The 20,427-nt window shown below is 40.9% G+C and overlaps 3 protein-coding genes across 4 annotated transcripts; 2 read left to right on the top strand and 1 right to left on the bottom strand.

Moving 5' to 3' along the window:
- Positions 1-1,199: 1,199 nt before the first annotated feature.
- LOC310949775 (protein FAM180B) lies at positions 1,200-2,048 on the top strand (the record flags this gene model as incomplete). The annotated part of the gene is made up of 3 exons (XM_083917324.1): positions 1,200-1,319; positions 1,502-1,575; positions 1,698-2,048. Exons 1-3 carry the CDS (start codon positions 1,247-1,249, stop codon positions 2,046-2,048), a joined length of 498 nt encoding a protein of 165 aa, XP_083773450.1. The 5' UTR covers positions 1,200-1,246.
- Positions 2,049-2,137: 89 nt separating this feature from the next.
- On the bottom strand, positions 2,138-8,025 carry ddb2 (damage-specific DNA binding protein 2). Of its 2 annotated transcripts, none has more exons than XM_083915996.1 (11): positions 7,971-8,025; positions 7,732-7,879; positions 7,541-7,650; positions 6,861-7,052; positions 6,562-6,707; positions 4,637-4,736; positions 4,317-4,494; positions 3,830-3,975; positions 2,810-2,965; positions 2,681-2,726; positions 2,138-2,576 (listed from the first exon to the last, which is right to left on the bottom strand). In XM_083915996.1, the coding sequence occupies exons 2-11, from the start codon at positions 7,868-7,870 to the stop codon at positions 2,308-2,310; spliced, it is 1,482 nt and encodes a 493-aa protein (XP_083772122.1). In that variant the 5' UTR covers positions 7,871-7,879; positions 7,971-8,025; the 3' UTR covers positions 2,138-2,307. The 2 variants fall into 2 exon arrangements, with proteins under 2 accessions (XP_083772122.1, XP_083772121.1); XM_083915995.1 differs by lacking the exon at positions 6,562-6,707 and adding an exon at positions 5,158-5,324.
- Positions 8,026-9,392: 1,367 nt separating this feature from the next.
- kif23 (kinesin family member 23) lies at positions 9,393-19,599 on the top strand (the record flags this gene model as incomplete). The annotated part of the gene is made up of 22 exons (XM_083916760.1): positions 9,393-9,452; positions 9,697-9,763; positions 10,767-10,895; positions 11,375-11,480; positions 11,620-11,756; positions 11,876-11,988; positions 12,070-12,240; positions 12,396-12,440; positions 13,333-13,445; positions 13,719-13,840; positions 13,933-14,035; positions 14,117-14,196; positions 14,280-14,399; positions 14,510-14,669; positions 15,134-15,295; positions 15,410-15,576; positions 15,674-15,847; positions 16,014-16,277; positions 17,772-18,005; positions 18,600-18,688; positions 18,782-18,860; positions 19,525-19,599. Exons 1-22 carry the CDS (start codon positions 9,439-9,441, stop codon positions 19,597-19,599), a joined length of 2,724 nt encoding a protein of 907 aa, XP_083772886.1. The 5' UTR covers positions 9,393-9,438.
- Positions 19,600-20,427: the final 828 nt, after the last annotated feature.

Here is a 20,427-nt window from a genome sequence, read left to right as displayed (position 1 = left end):
AAATCTGGATTGACATTATTTATCCATATCCGATCCAGCTAATTATATTATATCTAATAATAATAATTATTATTATTATTATTATAAGAAGAAGAAGAAGAAGAAGAAGAAGAAGATGTTTGATATAGCACCTTTTACAGACAAAGTCACAAAGTGCTTCACATGATAAAATTGTAAAAATAAGATCCAAACATCAAAATGAGAAAGCAACAAATAAATATCAATGGAAATACAAATCAAAAAAAGACTTAAACACACAAAACTACAGACATAAGACAAAAAACAGTTTAAACAAGTGAGTCGGAGGCCACAGAAACAATAGAAAGGCTGTTCACAGAGTTGGAGCCACCACTTCAAAGGCACAGGCACTTTTAGTTTTTAGTTGAGTGCAGGGACAACCAGTAATCCTCGGTCAGAAGATCTGAGAGACCTCTTATTAATGTAAGGATGGAGCAGGTCTGAGATATGCATCAGTGCCCGACCATGCAAGGCTCTTTATGTCAGAACAATAACTTTAAAATGGATCCTGAACTTGATAGGAAGCAAATGTAACGAGGATAAACAAGCTTGTGATGTTTTAAGGTTATATTGTTTATATTTGTCTCATCCAATTCCACCTTAAGCCAAAAAATCCTGATTGACATTTTTCCATCTAATTCATTAGTGCAGAACATATTTGACTAGGGTAATAATACTCGTGGATTCTGTAGACCACATCTTATTCCAGTGCAAATTAAAGCAGTAGAATCTTGATTTTGTGATTGCCTGAATAATTGTATTTGGTTGCTATTCCATTAATAGTTGCAAATACTTGAACAGATAGAAGAATGAACACACCATAAAACCTCTTCCTTTATTGGACTTGATTATTTATGTCTGTGTTGTTACCCTAGACACTGACTTTATGAATGATTGTTTTCATGTATTTTGTATTGTTCAACATGAATATCATGGGGAAAATATATAATTCAAGTAATAACTTAAATGTTTGTACCTGAATGAGGCGAAGGAGTAAAAGGTGAAAAAGTTTAGTTGCCACTTTGAACTTCAAGCTGTGGATACGAAGACCCAGAATATAAAAAGAAATACTGCTTTTGTTCTGTATCACGGCCATCTGGCTTACAGTCCCTCTTTTCCAAAGTGGAAAAATGAATGGTATTCAGGCTGAGCGGACTCTGACTGGATTCACAGGAGTGAGAGAGGAGAGGAGGATGTGGACTTTTATCTCTCGGCAATAATCAAAAGAATGAAGATGAAAATACAACTTAAAATCTGCCTCCGAGTCATTTTGTGGCTTTCATTTAAGCAAGTGCTGCAAGGTAAGTGGAAACAGAAAATCTAACAGGGCTGACTTGAGTATAGACATGTTTAGGTTGTTTTATCATTTAACTGCATGCACTGATCGATATGCAGTTAGCAGCACATGTGTCAGTGTATGCATGCACAGGCAGATTCTCTGCATTTCAGTTATGTTAGTAAACTTCAGTATCTTCTACTTTAGATGTGGGTGCAGGCACAAGTCCAACTTCTCAAAGAACTGGCTCACCCATCTCTGATGCAAACCTGATGTTTGAGGTATTTTCTTCTTTTTAGAGTTAACAGAAGACTGCATGCAGCTAAATCACACATTGTACCAAATTTTACTTTGCATGGACCTAGAATGTGTTGCGTATTTGTTTTTCCATCCTGTTTTGCAGTTCTTGCTGGGCGGGGTGGAGATCCAACGGGACAACAACATCGTTCTGCTCGACAAGGAGATGGCATCGATGAGGTCCGGGCGGGCTTTTCTGTCTCAGATCAATGACAACATCCCCAGAAGTCTGAGCTCCATGGTGCAGATGGTGACCACGCTAATGGGTCAGAGGAGCAAGAGGCCACTGACTCAGGATCAGTTTGATGTTCTCGTCCTGAGCATGGTGTACTCTGCCCAGCAGGCCTGGCATCAGGAGAGAAAAGAGGAACAGGAGGCCTGGAGTGAGGTGCTCCTCCAGCTGGCAAATGTCACGGTCCATGAGCTACGTGGAAGTTATCTCTTCAGTTATGCATAAACAGCTTTTCTGTATGAGCTAAAGGTGTATACAATAAATCCCTTGCCTCAAATTTTTATTTAATGTTTATTCATAATATCACATGGTCAAAAGATTTGTATGAAACATATTTTTTTGTAACAGTACAGTAGAAAAACACCTTATAAAGAACATCTTATTTCTTTTGAAGATACAAACAACCCCTGAAGCTAAAAACACAACAAATGGTAAACAAAGGAATATATACATGGATTTTTAAAGATCCACACCATCAAATGGTTTACTTCTTCCTCTTCTGTGCTTGTTTTTGTTTAGTACACCCAGTCTTAGTCTTGGTTTTGGTCTCCAGTTCCTCCAGGGAAGCCAGTTTCTTCCTGACCTTTGCATCCACAGCAGGACCTCTCCTGTCCCTGCTGGAGCGCTGCTGCTGCTGCTGCCGACTCCTCCGCTGGGCTCTTAAACCGCTCACTGAGCTCGAGGTTTCCTCTTTCACTGTGTGGTTATCACTGATCAGTGACTTGTTTCTATCCCACACCAGCACCGTTACACCTGTGAGTGAACATTAAGCAGCTTTGGTGATGCACTTCTGTTTCTCGCAGAAATGGTTTGATCAGATAACACATCAGTCAATAATGTACTTTTCAAGAACTCACCCATTCCAGATCCAATCACGTCGCCCATTGGATTGAATTTGTTGATCTGTAGGTAAATATTTCTGTGTTAAGAACTAAACTTTTCATATCTTTTAGGTTTTTCCGGTGTTTTTTTAAAAACACACTCACAGATTTGATCCCTGAAGCGGTGGGATCCTGCAGCCGACACACGAGCTCTGCTGTGTTGGAATCGTAGATGTCGATGGTTCTCTGATCCCCGATGCAAACCCGGTCATCGGGGTAGCGGCCCGCCACGATAAGGTCATAGAAAGGGTGCCATGTGGCCTACAGAGCAATAATAACATTATTCTGTTATCTGCACAAATAGTATCCTACCTCAAGAAGGATTTCATGCTGCCTTGAGGGAAAACAAGTATGATACAGAAAATAGTCGTGTACAGATGGAATTCATTGCCTGCGTTTGTATTGTTCAAGAGATATTAAAGATTGGTTCAAAGTTTTGTTAAAACAGTATCGACACACATTTCAAGAGCCATTATTAAATTGTGTGTGTGTGTGTAAACCCTGAAACACAAAAATTAAGTGTAAATCTGGTTGATAGCAAAAATCCCCTTTGGGTGACAAACAATGATAACTGATTCATATGAAAATGGCCTATTTTCTTGGACTTAAATGTGTGAAAGCATTGCATAGATAACAAGATCACTAAAACAGGATTTATTTGTATTTATATAAGGAAGGAGCAGCAATATGGTTGCTATGAATTCTTGAGGAATTGGGATTTATTAATAACTTTTTTTGGCTTAATGAGAAAGAAAGAAAGAAATTACTACAGAAATACAGAAAGAAAGAAAGAAAGAAGAAAAATACAGAAAGAAAGATGAAAAATACAGAAAGACAGAAGAAAAATACAGAAAGAAAGAAAGAAAGGAGACAGAAATTAAGACAAAAATACATTTAAAAAAAGTAAGAAAGACAGAAATACAGAAAGAAAGAACAAAAGAAATTAAGAAGAAAGAAATGAATCCTCCCTGACATGCGATAATATGATGATGTGTGTGTCAGGCGTTCAAGCTGGTTGCGTGCGTGCGTGCGAGCGTGTGTGCGTGCGTGCGTGCGTATCATTTGACCAGGATCCCTCAGGATCAGCTACAGGAGGACGCGCACACATCTGGGGAAGAAACCAACCTTGATGGGTGTGAGATGCTGAAACTGTCTGTGTGGATGTTGGATGACGTGTTGAGGCTTCGACCAATCAGAGGACGAGTAGACCCGGATCTGGTCGTACTGATCTGTGGTGAGCAACTTGGAACAGTCCACTGGGTTGAAACAGGCTGTGAGGAGACGACGACAGTAACAACTTTACTCACTGATGTAGATAGTATTTACATCCTGTTGTCATAACAACTGTAAAACAAATCATAGCTGTAACATTTCTAAATGATGTCGTCTAACTTTTCATCAAATAAAGAAAAGAGAACTAAACAAATAGAAAAGACGGAGAAATCACATTAATTGCCCACCAACAACACTTCTTTACAGCACTACATTAACATATATATTAATGAGAAACATGAATGGTAGTCGTTTAAAATTGCAAAAATGCTGCAGCATATTCTAAATGTAAAGATGGAAAGCGAAACTTAAGTAAGAGAGTTTTCTGAATGAGTGTTACCCGAGTTGACAGCTCTCTCATGAGACATCTCGTGGAGGAAGCTCTTGTTGTCTTTGATGTTCCTCAGGTCCCAGAGTTTCACCGTGTGGTCAACCGAGGCCGTCGCTAACAACCAATCACAACGGGGGTTGAACTCTGCATGGGTCACTTTGGCTTTGTGCAACTTTTCACTGAAAATCTAAAACATTAAAAACAGAACAATGGGCATTAACAATTAAAATAAACCTCTTTCGAATGACTTCTTTAATTCATTTGGATTGTATTTAGTGGCCTGAAGACAACACAAGCTCACTGTTACAGTAGAATAATGGACATGACACCTTTTGGCCATCCAATCCCAGGAGTACGAGCTGTCCCACGTTGTCTCCCGTCACAAGCATTTGTCGACTCACAGACACATCGACACAGCAGTACCAGTAACTGTAAGAAACAGAACAACGTGAGTTAACTGGATGAAACATATAAAAAAAATGAAACGAGGATGAAGCTAAAGATTCATAGTGCGACAATAAAACGCATGATCCAACAGAGTAAATCTACAGGATGTGGGTTCATGAAAAGCCTGAAACAGACCACATGAATTAATGTAATAATCATATAACTGTAGACCAGTGTTTCTTTATCTTAAAAGTTTTCACACACAGTGAAGGTTGCTTCTACGTCTTTAAACACAGATACAAACAGATTGAATTATCTAAAAGAAATGCAGTGTTACAAATCTTAAAAAAAGATTTTTCTTTCGTGCAAAACTGAAAAGTTGGAGATGTAAACGTTATACTTTAGCATAACATTAACAACATCTCTTTGAGCTGATCATCAGTCTTCTTCTCAGTTTTCTCACCACACATTGTGGTGATCGTGGCCACAGTCTTGAGTTCTGGACAGAACGGTGGGAGTGCGGCCCTCAAAGCTCTGCGTGGTTAATGTGCCCTCACCAGAAGCCACATAGACTTTGGAAAGGTCCGTTGGGCAAAACTTCATCCCTCCGATAAAGTCCCCTGGTCCGCTCTGTGCACAGAAACACAAATGCAGCGGGCCTATCACAGGGCAGCTATCAGCACCACACAAACGTTTAGCATTAAAGGGGACATATGCTCATGTCAGGTTCATTATTGTATATTGGGTTTCTACTAGAACATGTTTACATGCTTTAATGTAAAAAAAAACAACATTATTTTTCTCATACTGTCGGTCTGAATATACTTGTATTCACAGTCTGTGTGAAATACTTCATTTTAGCATCTGTCTCTATAAGACCCCCATCCTGAAAAAGCCCAGTCTGCGCTGATTGATCAGTATTTGCCTTCTGCGTCACTCCTGGTGTCTCTGCACCGTTACTGCAGTCAGAGAACGTGTGTAACGTCACTTTCTACCTATATATAGCATAGTTGTGACATCACAACCATACAGAAGTCCTGACGGCTCGTTTAAGTCCCAGTCAGCAACATTTGTTTGATCACATCCACTGAAGTCGACACTATGCTCTGATAGAACAACATAAATCATCCGGTCACAGAAAAAAAAAAATGCGCGAGTGCTCTAAGTGCAAGTAGAGCCTGTTGTTTGTTTGCAAAAAATCGACAGCGCCCGTGTCATCCTGTCCACTCAGTTTGTTCACACGCCACAGGTCCCCCGCCTCCTCTGTTATCCCCTTTATCACAAGAACTATGGCCAAACCCATAAAGTTTTAAGTGGTGACACTTTAAAAAACCTTAAATAAAACGTGACAACATATTACAATATCACAGGCACAACACCTCAAGCTCGGCATATGCTAAATAACGTTAGCAGTTGCTACCTATGAGTGAGTTAGCCAGCCTCCCTCCATGTAGCATGTACGCCGTGCTGTTTATCGATGAGAGAAGACACGGGCGTGTTCACAGAAATCTGTGCACGCGCATTGACGAGCACGCACATTGACGAGCACTCGATGGAGAGCGTGGAGGAGCTCGGTGGTAGAGGGAGAGGGGCGTGAGAGTTGTAAACATTCGAAATTTGAGTCAACTCAATCTGCCACGATGCCAACTGCAGCTTTAAAAAGGCACAGTTTCTGAATACTAACCTGTGTGTATTTCTCGTTTTGACACTTTCACAGTATTTATACAGCATACTGCTTTATAATAAAAAGAAACGGGACCTTTAATCTAATAAGGGCCACCTGACAAGAAGACTGATGCTCAGACCCTTAAATCTTCAACCCTTTTTTGATTGTAGCTCACAGAAACACAAGAGGACTCGGCCTTACTTCCGTAAGTTTGTTTTGGCAAACACAGCTAGAGTGGTCCCATTGAAATCTCGAAGTGTTGTCGTGCCCCGCATAGAAGAGATGAACAGCTGAGTGGGATTCAACTGGTTAAACTTCATGTCTGTTACTGAGTCTCCAATCCCCATCTAAATAGAGAACCAATAATAATAATAATAATAATAATAAAATGTAATTGTCCTCAAAGTGTTGCATGATTTAAAAGGAGCAGTTTATGAAACTGATCATTATGTGAACAGCTCGTGCTGCTGGTCGGTCGGGTATCAGGTGCAGGAACTCACCCCTTGAAGAAAGGTTTTCTTCGTAGGCTCCTCGAAGTCCCACAGATAAATGTCACCACCCTTGGAGCCCACGGCCATAGTGGTGGGATGAGTGGGATGCCACTCCAGACAGGTGATTCTGCGGTCGAAGGGGCTCGTAGCACCTTGGAAATGGTAGGACGAAAGCGAGCGCACAAAAGGTTCCTGCAGACACTAATAGAGACAACAGCGCTGAATGTACAACTGTGCCCTGCTGTGTAATCTGGCCGCGGATATGTTTCTACGCGAAAAATGATGCACGGCCATTACATTGTACTGCTCTGCTTTAGAGCTGCAACTAACGATCATTTGAATTGTCAGTTAATCAGTTGATTAGATTTTCGATTAATCGATTAGTTGTTTGGTCCCTTACATGAAAATGGTGGAACAGTGTTTCTCAAAGTCCAAGACTACGTTCTCAAAGGCTTGTTTTGTCCACAACTCTGATTATTGACTTAACAGTCATAGAGGAGAAAAGAAGCCAGAAATATTTACATTTAAGAAGCTGGCATCAAGAGAAGGTTTACTTTTTCTATAAGTAAATGACCCGATTATCAAAATAGTTGCCGGTTAATTGAATAGTTGACAACTAATTGATTAATCGTTGCAGCTCTACTGTTCTTCATTCACATTAAGCCACGGATTTACATTTCGATGCTCACCTTCCTCATCTGTGAGTGAAGACTTAGTCCCAAAGTGCTCTTGTAAATGTAGTGCAGGATGCTCCCATACCCTCCTCTCTTCTGGGCTCCTGCAGACTCGAGAGGAGGCCCTGCGAGACCAAAATCAACTGTCATCACAAGTTTATTTCACGCGCAGTATACTGAGGCTGCAACATGTCAGGGCTGCACACCTGGTTTAGATGTTTCTCCATCTTTTCTGTCGCGTAGTTTTTTGGAGGGAGTAGGACCAGAGTTTCCCTCGGTCCTGGTCTTCACTTTACTTTTCGATCGAGGTACATCTGCTGCTGACTTCGTCGCTCTCCTTTTCATTTCTCTCCACTAAAACAATAGCATTAATAAACATAGCAGAGGATTTGACTCGACACTCGCACATCTCGTTGCCAGAATAAAGTTAAATCAGACCTCTTACCTGTGATGTTCAGTGTTTAATGCTGCAGCAGGAACAGTGTTTGCATAACGCAGCTGGACACGTGAGAGCTTAAATGGCTGCACAGTGTGTTTTGTAACGTGTGTGTGTTGCAGCTGGTGCCCGGTAGGTGTCAGTGTTTGTCTACCGACGACAACCCTCAGTGGACGCCATGTTGTTCAGGCAGGACTACAAAATGACGTCATATCAGTGAGGGGCTTTATTTATGAAAAACACGATCATGGACGATCGATGGGTGATACAAAGAACAGATTACATTAATACATAATAGGCCACGGTTGGATATAGTTAAAATGTGTTTATACAAACAGAAAAAACGTTTGCAAATACTACTACTACTCATAATAACAATAATAATAATAATAATAATAATAATAATAATAATAATAATGATACATGATTATTATGTTTATTTATTTGCACAACTTACAAAGCACTGGATATGTTGTGTGGATAAAAATGGACTGCCCTGGTGAGATTAGCATGCATTATTATTGCATCAAATATTATATACATATATATACACATCTCCATCCATCTATCTATTACACTTGTAGCTTTTGTATATTTACTGTTTATTCTTTATTTGGATTAACATTAGTTTCCACAAAGTGGCCGCGACATGTATATTTATTTATAATCTGTCTATAAAAAATGCAATATTCACTTAATCTTAAGGCCTCTATATAATGGCAAATTATCCGTTACTATTCAAATAGTATATATCATCATAGTAACAACCCAAACAACTGAAGTTGTCAACATGTAATCAACCGGAGGGTCGTCGGTTCGAGTCCCTGTGTGGACCATGAATAGAGCGTGGACTAGTGGCTGGAGAGGTGCCAGTTCATCTGCCGAGGTGCTGTTGAGCAAGGCAACGAACCCCCACCTGCTTAGGGCGCTGGTCATTGTCAGCCCCCTCGCTCTGACATCTCTCCATTAGTTGCATGTATATAGGTCCTGTTTGTGCATGTGTGTGTATTTCGGGCCTGTGTGTGTGTAAAATGAAAATTAATGACAGAGTGAAAATTGAATTTCCCCACTGCGGGCCAAATAAAGGAATTCTTCTTCTTTTAATAATAATTCTAATCATGTAATCATTCTAATATTAATAATAATAATAATAATTATTATTATTATAATAATGTAATGATGATAGCTTCTGTCACTGTGAGGATTCCAGTTCTCCTCGTTGCTGTTTACTTTTGTTTGCATAGTTTCTCAGACGGATGCCGATGCTTGTGAAAGTAGCACACGTTTCTATCAGAGGACTGTTTCATTTTTCTGTAGTTTCCATAAAAGGCTCGAGGTGAAGGCGGAAGCACGTGGTCGCGTGTCGTGAACCCTCATTGGCTGCTGGGAGCTGGTTTTGAAAAACTCCTTCTGGTTTGAGGCGGAGGGAAAGTTCAAAACTGTAGGAACCGAAACGGCAGCGAAGCAGCGACCAACCATGATCAGACAACCGTGAGTAAAGCTGAATATTTGTTTTTATTTACTTTGTTTTAAGGCGCGTTGCCCACAGGTACGATGCTAGTGGTGAATTTCGAGTTTATGACTCAAAACAACGGAAGACTAGTTAGCTTAGCCGTTAGCCCGGAGCTAATGAGCCGTCTCGCCAGTTAGCTTTGTTAACGCATCATCGCTCACTGTGATGAAAAGATAACACTGACAATGTACTGTGCTAATGACGTGTGTTTTTTATTTCCAGGAAGGGTAAAACCCCCCGCAGGCCTCATCCAAAAAAGCCTCCCAGCAACCAAAAGGACCCGGTTGGGGTGAGTGTCCCCAGAGTTTGTTCAAGGATCAGAAACACCGACGCTAGCATTCAGAAAACACAATAGAGATGCCACAATAGAACAGAGTACACAAGTATCTACAGTAAACAATAAAATGTGCATAAGAGAGCATGCGTTCAAGGGAAATACTGCACTGAGGGATTAATTGCATCATAATTGTAGGGGGTGTGTGGTAATACACACATCTATATCTATCTATCTATCTATTATTATTAAAAATAACTAGCAGTCACAAAATAGAGTTTGTGGAAACTGCATATTCTTATTGAACAGAAAAGATTTCACTTGCCCCCATAAAAATAGGCCCAACCTGTGTGTATGTACATAGGAAGTCACAATATTGAGGGTTTTCTTGATTGCACTTGATGCTGGAGGCGCATTGTTTTTGGGACGTGATATGTGAATACCTGTAGCAAGTTGTATTAACGTTTCTTATGAGGAAAGTCTGTTACAAGTTAACTGTTTCCCCCAGAAGACACAATGAGCTTGGAGCAGTGGTTCTGTAACTTTGTACATGACATACCACCTGGGAAAATATCAGGCTCTCTCAAGTACCATCACTAAGACCAATGTTAAAATACACAGTTCAGCTGCGGACAGGAAGGTTTACTCCTAATCAGCAGATTACTTATTGTTGACGGTCTTCAGCCACGCTGTATGAAGGGATAGCATCAGAACTGACATGTCAGTGTTTTCAAACCAATCATTTTACCTCTGCTGACTATCTTCCATCACAGTTTAGCTCGTAACTCACGACTGTGGCTACGTAACCGGCTGATATCAAAACAAAAATATAACAGGGTATGCTAAACGTATTTTAAATTACATTTCACAAAGCTTAAAAGTTTGGTTTTTAGCTTAGTATTATATTTATTAATTACGGTTTCTTTTTTTCTTTTTATTTTGGAGATCTCTCAAGTACCACAGTTTGAGAACCAGTGGCTTAAAACATTAACAAGCTCCTCCTGTACTTTTTGCTCAGGTGTACTGTCGCGTACGACCTCTGGGTGTGGAGGATGAGGAGTGCTGCATTGAGGTGATCAGCAGCACCACCATCCAGCTGCACGCCCCTGAAGGCTTCAAAACAAACCGCAATGGAGAGTACAAAGAGGTAACCAGTAGAGTAATTTGTGTAAACAAATCACATGGAAAGACCAAAAACAATAATGCATTGTGTACATCAGCAAGTATTTTCTGTGTGGCCAAAGCCAGATATATATCTTAGCCATTGTTACGGAAAAACACTTTTTTGAGTCAAACTCAAACGGACGATCCTGCTGCCCTAATGTAGGCTTACCAAATTTGTATCTATTATCTGAAAAATGCACTTGCTCTTGATTTAAAATGACAGCGCATGCCTGATTTTGAAAATGACTTTGTATCCATCTATCAGTCTTTGTCTTTTTTTTTTGTCTTTAGTAGGAAAAAATGGATTGAGAAATGCCACAGAAATTTCAAAATAGCACATTGTTGGTTTTGGTATTTTTATGGCATTTGACAACAGCAAAAGGAGATGATAAAGGCAGTCCCTTAGTATGTTTTAATATAATACATTTCTCCTAAAATATTCCATACTTGTTCACTTCCCAGACACAGTATTCCTTCAAAAAAGTCTTTGGAGTGTCAACATCTCAGATAGAGCTGTTTGAGCATGTGGCCAAACCTCTTGTCGACGACCTCATCCATGGGAAGAACGGTAAGGGCACCGGCCAGCTCCAGAAAGACTGTATTTTTCCAAACGATAACTGTTTAATTATATCCAGATGCTAAATTTGCACAATAATTAGTCATTCTGTATTTTCCCTCCACTGAGTTTTCCTGCGTTGTTGTTGCAGGTCTGCTCTTCACATACGGAGTCACAGGAAGTGGAAAGACGTTCTCCATGACCGGATCGCCAGGCCTGGGTGGACTTCTACCTCGCTCACTTGACATGATCTTCAACAGTGTAGGACCATACCAGGCTAAAAGATATGTAAGAGAGGAAAAAATCAAGAGTCCTTGATCATCTCTTGTACCCAGGCAATTAAATAATACCATGTAAAGTCTGTAACTTAATATATCTAATTGAATCATCATATTTTTGTTTTTCAGGTTTTCAAGACTGATGACAAAAATGGTATGGAGGTCCAGAATGAAGTCGATGCTTTATTGGAGCGCCAAAGGCGGGAAAACAACTGGTCTCTTCCTAAAACATCCTCCTCCAGGTAAGTCTGAGTCCTGTTAAGCACCAGTGTTCTGCTGCAGTGTAACTGATGTATAACCTGAAATCGTTGCTGTGGTTTCAGACAAAAGCTTGATCCCGAAATCGCTGACATGATTAAGGCAGAGGAGGCGTATAAAATGGATGGCGTGGACGAGGACAGCAGCTACAGTGTCTTCGTCTCCTACATAGAAATCTACAACAACTACATCTATGACCTGCTGGAGGAAAATCAGGAGGATGTAATCAAACCAAAGTGAGTTCCGGAAATGCAAAGTGAAAGGAACATAATTCAGATATCTAAACATGCATTTAAGAGTCAGAGACATTATAATATTAGATTTAAAGTGAAGTGGTTTGTAGAGGTGATTCTTTTTTTGGAAGACAATTATGGTCTTTTCTTTCTACTAGGTGGAATGGTGGAGGCACACCTGTGCGCCTGAACACTGAGTTCATGTATGTGATCAGTGAACACTCGTACATCATCAGAGTAGTAGCCTGATTAAGACGAACTGTCCCTGATTCACAAATATCTGCAGATCAGCGTGTAAATAGAACCTCTTCAACACTGGAGACATTTTAAGACTTACAAACTTGTAATGGAAACTTCTTATACTAAAAAAACCCACTCTAGTTTAAGAAGTTACCCAGAAGTAGGGCTGGGTCTCAGGACTGATGCCACAACAATATTTTTTTTAATTCATGGATCTAGAAAATACACCAATTAGGAATATTTTTTTTTAAATGACATGAATTATTTCTTACATGGTCCAAGTTACTTTGAGAGAAAACTAGTTAATTGACAGATTGTACAACCATGTTAATAATCGTGTAGTGTTTTTTTCTAAAGCAACAATGCCAAATACTCTCCCAACATGGAGATTGTGAGCATTTGCTTTTCTTTTCTTTGTCTTGTGATAGTAAACAAAAGCAGCTGAACTTTGCCTGAATAAAATACTTTCAAAGTAACAAAATAACTATTTAATTCTATTCTACTATTTAATTATTTATTTCGCTGCCACGTTTGTTGCTCGGCCCTACCCCATAATTGGACTGACAGAGCAGCTGACTGCAGACTGCACCTGCTAATGTCTCCAGTGTTGATGATGTTCTCGTAGTCCTAAAACCCGATACATTACCCCATCTGCTGCTTGTAGTCTTTGTTATAGCAGAGCTCCTGAATGTCTGTTGCTTTGTATGGCGCTTCATGATTATCACTGATCATTTTTTCATGGCTGAAATCAAGTAACAGTTAATATCCCCCTCCAAATGTATGATACTCCACGTGTTGCATGAACAATTTAGTTCCATGTTGTCTGTGACTAACGCTTTTCTATACTCAATGTAGACCACCTCAGTCTAAAACCCTCAGAGAGGATCAGAACCACAACATGTATGTGGCTGGATGTATGGAGGTCGAGGTCAAGTCTCCTGAGGAGGCATTTCAAGTGTTCTGGAGAGGTGAGTTCTTGTAAGATCTGCGTTTAGAAGTCAAACAGTCACATTCGAGATAATAAAATAAAACAGTGCAGTGATGATTGTAGATGAGACTGACCTGGCATTGCTGGCCTCCGGGTCGACTCTGGCCAGGAAATGACCTCGGTTAATCTTCTCTCTGAGCAGGTCATATACGAGTTTAGTGCCTAAAATAGTCAAAAGTAGTTCAAATTACCTGTAAACATGCTGCCTGTTAATTAGCATGGTTGAAAAGTTGCCTATACTATGTTGTTCCAGGACAGAAGAAGAGGAAGGTTGCAAACACCCGCCTGAACAGAGAGTCCAGCCGCTCCCACAGTGTCTTCATTGTGAAACTGGCTCAGGCTCCTCTTGATGCAGATGGTGATAACATTCTTCAGGTCAGTTGAAAGTGAAACCAAACACCTTCCATGTAGTTTCATATTTGGATGAATTGTGAGCACCAGGTGTTGATACTGAATTATGTTCTCAGGATAAAACCCAGGTGACGGTAAGTCAGCTGTGCCTAGTGGACTTGGCAGGAAGTGAGCGTACTGGTAGGACCGGGGCAGAAGGCACTCGTATACGTGAAGCAGGTTTGTTTTCCAAACATTAAAGTTTTAGTTTTATTTGTAGCTCAAGTTCTCATGAGATCAAACGGCATTCTTTCCTCACAGGTAACATTAATCAGTCTCTGCTGAATCTGCGGACATGCATCGAGATACTTCGAGAAAACCAGATGTGTGGCACGAACAGGGTATGATTCACCAGAATAAAGCTCAATACTTTCATTATATTTCCTGCTGAACTATGTAGCTAATGTAAGTTTCCCTCTTACAGATGGTCCCCTACAGAGACTCTAAAGTAACCCATCTTTTCAAGAACTACTTTGACGGAGAGGGGAAAGTCAGAATGGTTGTCTGTGTCAATCCCAAAGCAGATGACTATGAGGAAACCTTGGTAAACTCCTCCTGCACCATCACTGTGTCCTTTTACGTTCAATCTGAAAGAACGTGTAAGCCGCTTTCCGTCTGACGTACAAAAGACCCAGACTATTTTTGTTTGTCCAGCTGGTGATGAGGTTTGCAGAGATGACCCAGGAGGTGGAAGTGGCTCGGCCAGTGGACAGGCCCATCTGTGGCTTCACCCCGGGCCGTCGCCATAGAAACCAGGCCTTTAAGGAGGAACTGTCTCGCAAGCTGGACGAGCGTGGCGGTCCGATAGACAGAGGTATGTTATGCACGGTACAAGCCAAATCTGCTAATTATGACTGGTTATCTATAATGTTTTACTATAGAATCCCATTGGAACAAATGTATGAAGAGCCAGAGAAAAGGAGCAATAACTTTAATATTAAAAAAAACACATGTATATTAAACATTAAATGTATCGCCAATGGATTTAAGTAGTCATTTAAATGAAACACAGAAAATATTGACATTTCTAATTTGAATTTTACCATCTAAAAGAGAACATGGATGGTGCAGTGGATTCAGGTCTTTGTTAGTTCTTTTTAAAGCTGAACTGCTGTTTAACTGTGTATATTTATGCATAATGATATTACTCCTCATTTAAGAAAGCCATAATCTGCAGAAATATATTCACCAGTTTCTTCATATGTGGACCAATGCTGCATTTGTACACTTATAAACACAGAAAAGAGCAGTTGTGTTAATTGTCTGCTTCCTTTTCAGATGTGCCCTCTGTTATAAACCACCTGGTGCACAGCCTCCCACCTCTGCCCTCCTCTGAGCTGACCGACCCCCACGACGACATCACCCTGCCCAGGCTGATCGAAGCTCTGGAGAACAGACACAGGATCAGGCAGTTGATGATCGATGAATACAACAACGCAGGTGCCTGCTCCCATCCTAGCCCGACCCTCAACCCGCAGCGTTGGCTCTCCAGGTTACTCCTAAAGTTGTTTTTCTCATCTTGGCTCTGATATTCCCTCCTTCCTCTTACTGTAGCCAACAGAATGAAGTCCATGCTTCAGGACCTGGACAACAACCTCATTTCCAAAGACAATTTCATTCATGAACAAAACGGAAAAATAGTGGAGAAGGACAAAATCATCCAGAACAACAAGGCAGAGATTGAACGCTTGGAGAAGAGAACCAGGATGCAAGAACACAAGGTGGGACAAAAAACCTCCTGGAATATTGCTGATTGGTTTGGTGTACTTTATGTTGCTCAGTTTCTTAAACGTCCAACATGGTTCTGTTCTGTTCCAGATTGACATCCTACAAAAAACGACTAAAATCTATGAGGACGACCAGCGCTCGCTGAAGCATGAACTGGAAACCAGAGAGCAGAGGCTGCAGAGGGAGCTGTCTGACAAGAGACGCATCGAGCAGCGCATGCACGGCGTGGTCACAGACACCCAGTACAAATGGGAGAAAGAATGTGTGAGTCACGCCTCCTATAACACAGAGACTAATCATTTAGCCCCCCCTCCCCCCAATGATAAACCAGTGTAGCCTGACCACTCCGGCTTTGTTATTCCTCACCTTACCCAATGGTCGTTTGTCAGTGGTGTTGAACTTTATTTACCTTATTCCTCTTGCTGTTCAGGACCGACGCGTTAATGCTATGCAGCTGGAGATGCAAAACAAGCTCTGGGTGAAAGACGAGAAGCTGAAGCAGCTCAAAGCCATCGTGACTGAAAGCAAGACTCCAGGTCGTCCTGATCCTCCACCACGGCGGATTCAGACGCAGCCTCAGGCTCAGACACAGCCTCAGCGCCAGGCGCAGCCTCAGATTCAGACACAGCCTCAGCGGCCTTCCAGAGAGGAGCGCCTCCCTGCAAAGAGATCCGCCTCGCCCTCACCTATCCCTGTACGTTGAGCCGATAATGCACATCTAGAGCACCTCCCTAAGTCTTGATTTATTTAGTTACTAAATGTTTGGTTACAAGACGGTGGCAGTTAAACAGAACTGTCCCTCAAAAGTTGACAGCTACTGTTTTCTTCTCCCTGAAACTAACAATTTCCTGACTGGACTAACATTACTAATCCCAATGTGATTGCATTAGATGCATTAACATAAACACCTGTACATGTAGTACAGTGCATTAGTCCTGCAGCAGTTAACTGTTATAAAACTTAAAATTTGACTTATAATAACTTTTAAAGCTGTCTGTGATTTTGAATTGCATTGTGCTGTAACTTACAATTGTTTTCCCTATAAACTTCAACCACTCAAATGTTTAGTCTCACAAAATGGTGAAAAATCCATTTCACCTTTCCAACGTCCAAGGCGTCTTATTCAAATGTCTTATCTAAAATCCAAAGATATTCAACTTACAATATTAAACAAGCTGTGAATGATTGGAATTAATTGGCAACAGCTTTGATTATTTATTAGACAGATGTAAATCAATTAAAAAAAAACACTGGTTTCAGTTGGAATATATTATGTACACATTAATCTGTAAAAAAGAAATACGCATTTCGTCCTAACAGTCCAAAACCCCACATTAACCAATCTAATATAATTCATGGTGAGGAAAAGCAGCCAATTGTATGATTTGAGAAGCTAGAACCATCACAAGTTATAATATATATATATATAATTTCTGATTTGAGTTTCAAACCGACGATCGATTAAATCAAATTTCAAGTCTGTTGTATTTGATTATATTAGACTGTACAAGTGTCTGCTGCTGCTGTAACCTGTGATCCTCATGTGATTTCTTTGTACTAACTGTATCTAACCGTGCATGTGTGTAACTGTGCAGTCTTTACACTTTGCTCCCCAGTGCCGCGTTGAGTCTCCTCATGCCAGTCCAGTGCCAGGTCCTGTCAGTGCCACTAGAGTTGAGGAGGTTGAAATGAACCCAAGGCCCGCGTGCCCCACCCCCAGCACCAGTAGCTCTTTGTCTGTTGCCACCTGCGTGTCTTCATGGGAGCATCGGGCGGCCCAAGATAGAAGGCAGGGTTACCATTCCCCCAGCACGCCAACAAGAACCCAGTCCAAAGCAGGCTCCTCAGCCAGCCGGGCCAGGAGGCGAGCTCTAGGTCGAACTAGGGAAGAAGAAGAGGCCAGCTCCCCTACATTTGATCTAGACATAATTGAGAGAAGCTACAGGGTCAGTGAGTTAGCTACAGGAAGCAGCTTAAGATTTTGTAGTGAAAACTGGCGTCTCTGATTAGGTTTTTAAGTGTTGTGCAGATTTTCAGGCAGAATATTCGACAGTTTTCCCCAAATTTGGGTTCCTACAACTGAAGACATTCACAGCCATTAACGAGTCTTATGATGGATCTCTTTTCCATGATGTGATTTAATCCTCTGCACTAGTTATTTATGTTTTATTTGTTCTCCGCTCTGTAGACTGTGACACCCGTGCGGCCACTGCACCGTCGCTCCCGCTCTGCTGGCGGGGAGAAGTGGGTGGACCACAAGCCCACCTCTAGCATGGACCTGGGTACAGTTTTGCAGCCAGTCATCCCCAATGCCATCCAGGTGTCTGCACCGAGTGAGAAGGCCCTGTCAAAGTGTGACAGATACGTGTTAACGCACCAGGAGGTCGCCTCTGACGGCGAGATACAGACCCAACTTATTAAGGTAAGTAAGCTGCAGCAGGATGTTTGACACACCCACCCCTCCAAAGCAAATGCTTTGCCTGAGTAATAAAGTGAAATCAAATGGTAATCAAATTAATTCTGATTATCAGTCTGCTAGCATGTCCTTGTTTTCTTTTTAAGAGGCTTTTGTTTGAACTACTCAATAATGAGTCAGTTATCCACCAACATTTCAGTCACAGTGGAAGCTGCTATAGCTGCTGCATTTATTTTAGTTAAAGGGGCAGATTTCAGGCCGGATATTAAGCTATGAGAACTGATACCGATCCTTTGGGTGTCAGGTGCCTTTAGGAAAGCAGGATATTTGATACCGCACCAAGTGTCTGATCTGTAAATATCTAAAGAAGTGGGCCTTTGACAGGTTAAAACTCAAATAGTTGATCGAATGAGGCAAAGTAGTCATCTATGAACTGGTATTTGAAGTAGGTTATCTTTCTGTGTCAGTCCAGGTATGTTACATCTTGCATGGAGGGGATGAAACAATGGTTAGAGGCAAGGGTGTGACCCAGTGTAACTTCTGTATTAGACAATATTAACACGTGCACCACCTGTTAACTCACTATTCTTTGTTTTTCAGGGTGAAGTGATTAAAACCAGAGGGGGAGGACAGTCTGTCCAGTTCACTGACATCGAGACACTGAAACAGGAGCTCACCACAGTCCCAAGGTAGAAGCCGGCAGACAATTATTATACAGATTAGCCGGTGTTATAGTGATGTTTCAACTTTTTTTTTGTGTGTCTTTACATTTGTGTCTGAAGGCGCAAAAGAAAATCTTCAGAAGGAACACCTGCCAATGAAAATCGAACAGATGGAGCTTGGACTGATGTGGAGACGAGGGTAGGATGATAATATGGATTTTTCTCCTATGATCTCTCTCTCATGTGTAATGAACTTGACTCTGCATGTGTATCGAAGCTAGGTTGCCACGTCCGAACATCTTTTAGTTAAAAATCGCATTGACTAAAATTTTGTCATTCAATTTTATTAATGTCAACTTAAAACATCAGTTATCTCAGGACACTTTTCATATAGAGTAGGTTTAAACTCAACAATTCCCCCATGAGCAAACATCAAGTCGTATTGGCAACATCAGAAACGGCAGCTTGGAATTGCTTTGATTTAGGGGCTACGAACAACAACTACTTTCATTATTGATGATCTGTTGATTGTTTTCTCCATCAATCAATGAATATTACGCAAAATGTTATATTATCAAAATTGCTTCTTAGGACTTCATAAAAATCCAAAACCTAAAAGATATTCAAATTACTTAAAACACACATGACAAGTTACTGGATCATTTTATGTGAGATGACGAATAATTTCAACACCTAATATAATGCAGCCCACTACAACCCCCTCTAACTACAGACTCTCAGTAGAGTTAAATAAATAGAGAACTGAACACACACTTCATAAGATCTATTCATTGTGTTGCTAATCCATCTTTCAGATTAATGCAAACACTTAGGTAGATTTGTAATCTGTGCTGTGTTTGCAGTGTTCTGTGGCCATGGAGATGAGGGCCGGATCAAATATGGGTCCTGGCTATGAGCATCACGGGATCACCAAGTAAGCCGTCTGCCGATCACACCTGACAATAGCATGTGCTCTACAGTACACAGCACGGTATTTGATTAACTTTCTGCTTTTTACAGGCGCAGAAAACCCTAAAGGCTGCGGAGAGCTGCTCCAGTGATCACTCCCCTCTGCCCTTACCTGGCTGTTGTGCAATAGTCTGAACTTTTTTATATTTAGCGCTAGTGATATTTAAACATTTTCCACACTTTTTTTATATGCAAAAGTGTATATACATGGGTCACAAAAGCTGTTTTGTAAAAATATTTTATATGTTGTATGTCAATAGAAAACAAGTGTATTGCGATTCAGTCAAGGATGGTGGCAAAAATGTAGTTACTGTGGCGTTGCTGCTGAAAAGAGTCTGTTTGCACATTTGTGTGTAACACATTCACATCTTGTTACTTGGCACAATATAGGTTTTTCTTTTCTGCTACATACGGCTTCTGGTTCTTGAGCTTAAAGTAGAGTTTGAATAATCCAGTTCTTTCTTAATAAAATTAGCTTCTGCCACTGATGAAACTGAATTCTCCTGCCTTCACTGTACACTCAGGAATAAAATCCCTTTGAAGCACCAGGTCGTCCCGTACATATACAGAATACATTGAATACAATGCAAATTTGACAGCAACCAGCACCAGGATCATTTCTGAACGCTAGGTGGCAGCACAGGACAGCAGCACATTATACATGTTGCACACAGGTTCAGTTGCACAGCAGGAATACCAACCCATGACAGCTATGAAGAGGTATCCCTTATACTGTAGTCATGTTAACGATATGACAAGAAAGGCTAACTAAATGTCACTGCAGAGAAGCACAGAGT

This window comes from Echiichthys vipera, assembly GCF_963691815.1.
Source record: "Echiichthys vipera genome assembly, chromosome: 7".
Taxonomy (NCBI): Eukaryota; Metazoa; Chordata; class Actinopteri; order Perciformes; family Trachinidae; genus Echiichthys; species Echiichthys vipera.
Note: the sequence above shows the minus strand (reverse complement) of the source record. Positions and strands in the feature narration are given on the sequence as shown.

Excerpts from the sequence above, each read along its gene's own strand:
- ddb2 (XM_083915995.1), bottom strand. The coding sequence starts at position 7,870 with ATGAAAAGGAGAGCGACGAAGTCAGCAGCAGATGTACCTCGATCGAAA. Across the intron at positions 4,495-4,636 it reads TGGGATTGGATGGCCAAAAG|ATTTTCAGTGAAAAGTTGCA; the intron begins GTGTCATGTCCA and ends TTAATGTTTTAG. Across the intron at positions 2,577-2,680 it reads CGTGATTGGATCTGGAATGG|GTGTAACGGTGCTGGTGTGG; the intron begins GTGAGTTCTTGA and ends GTTCACTCACAG.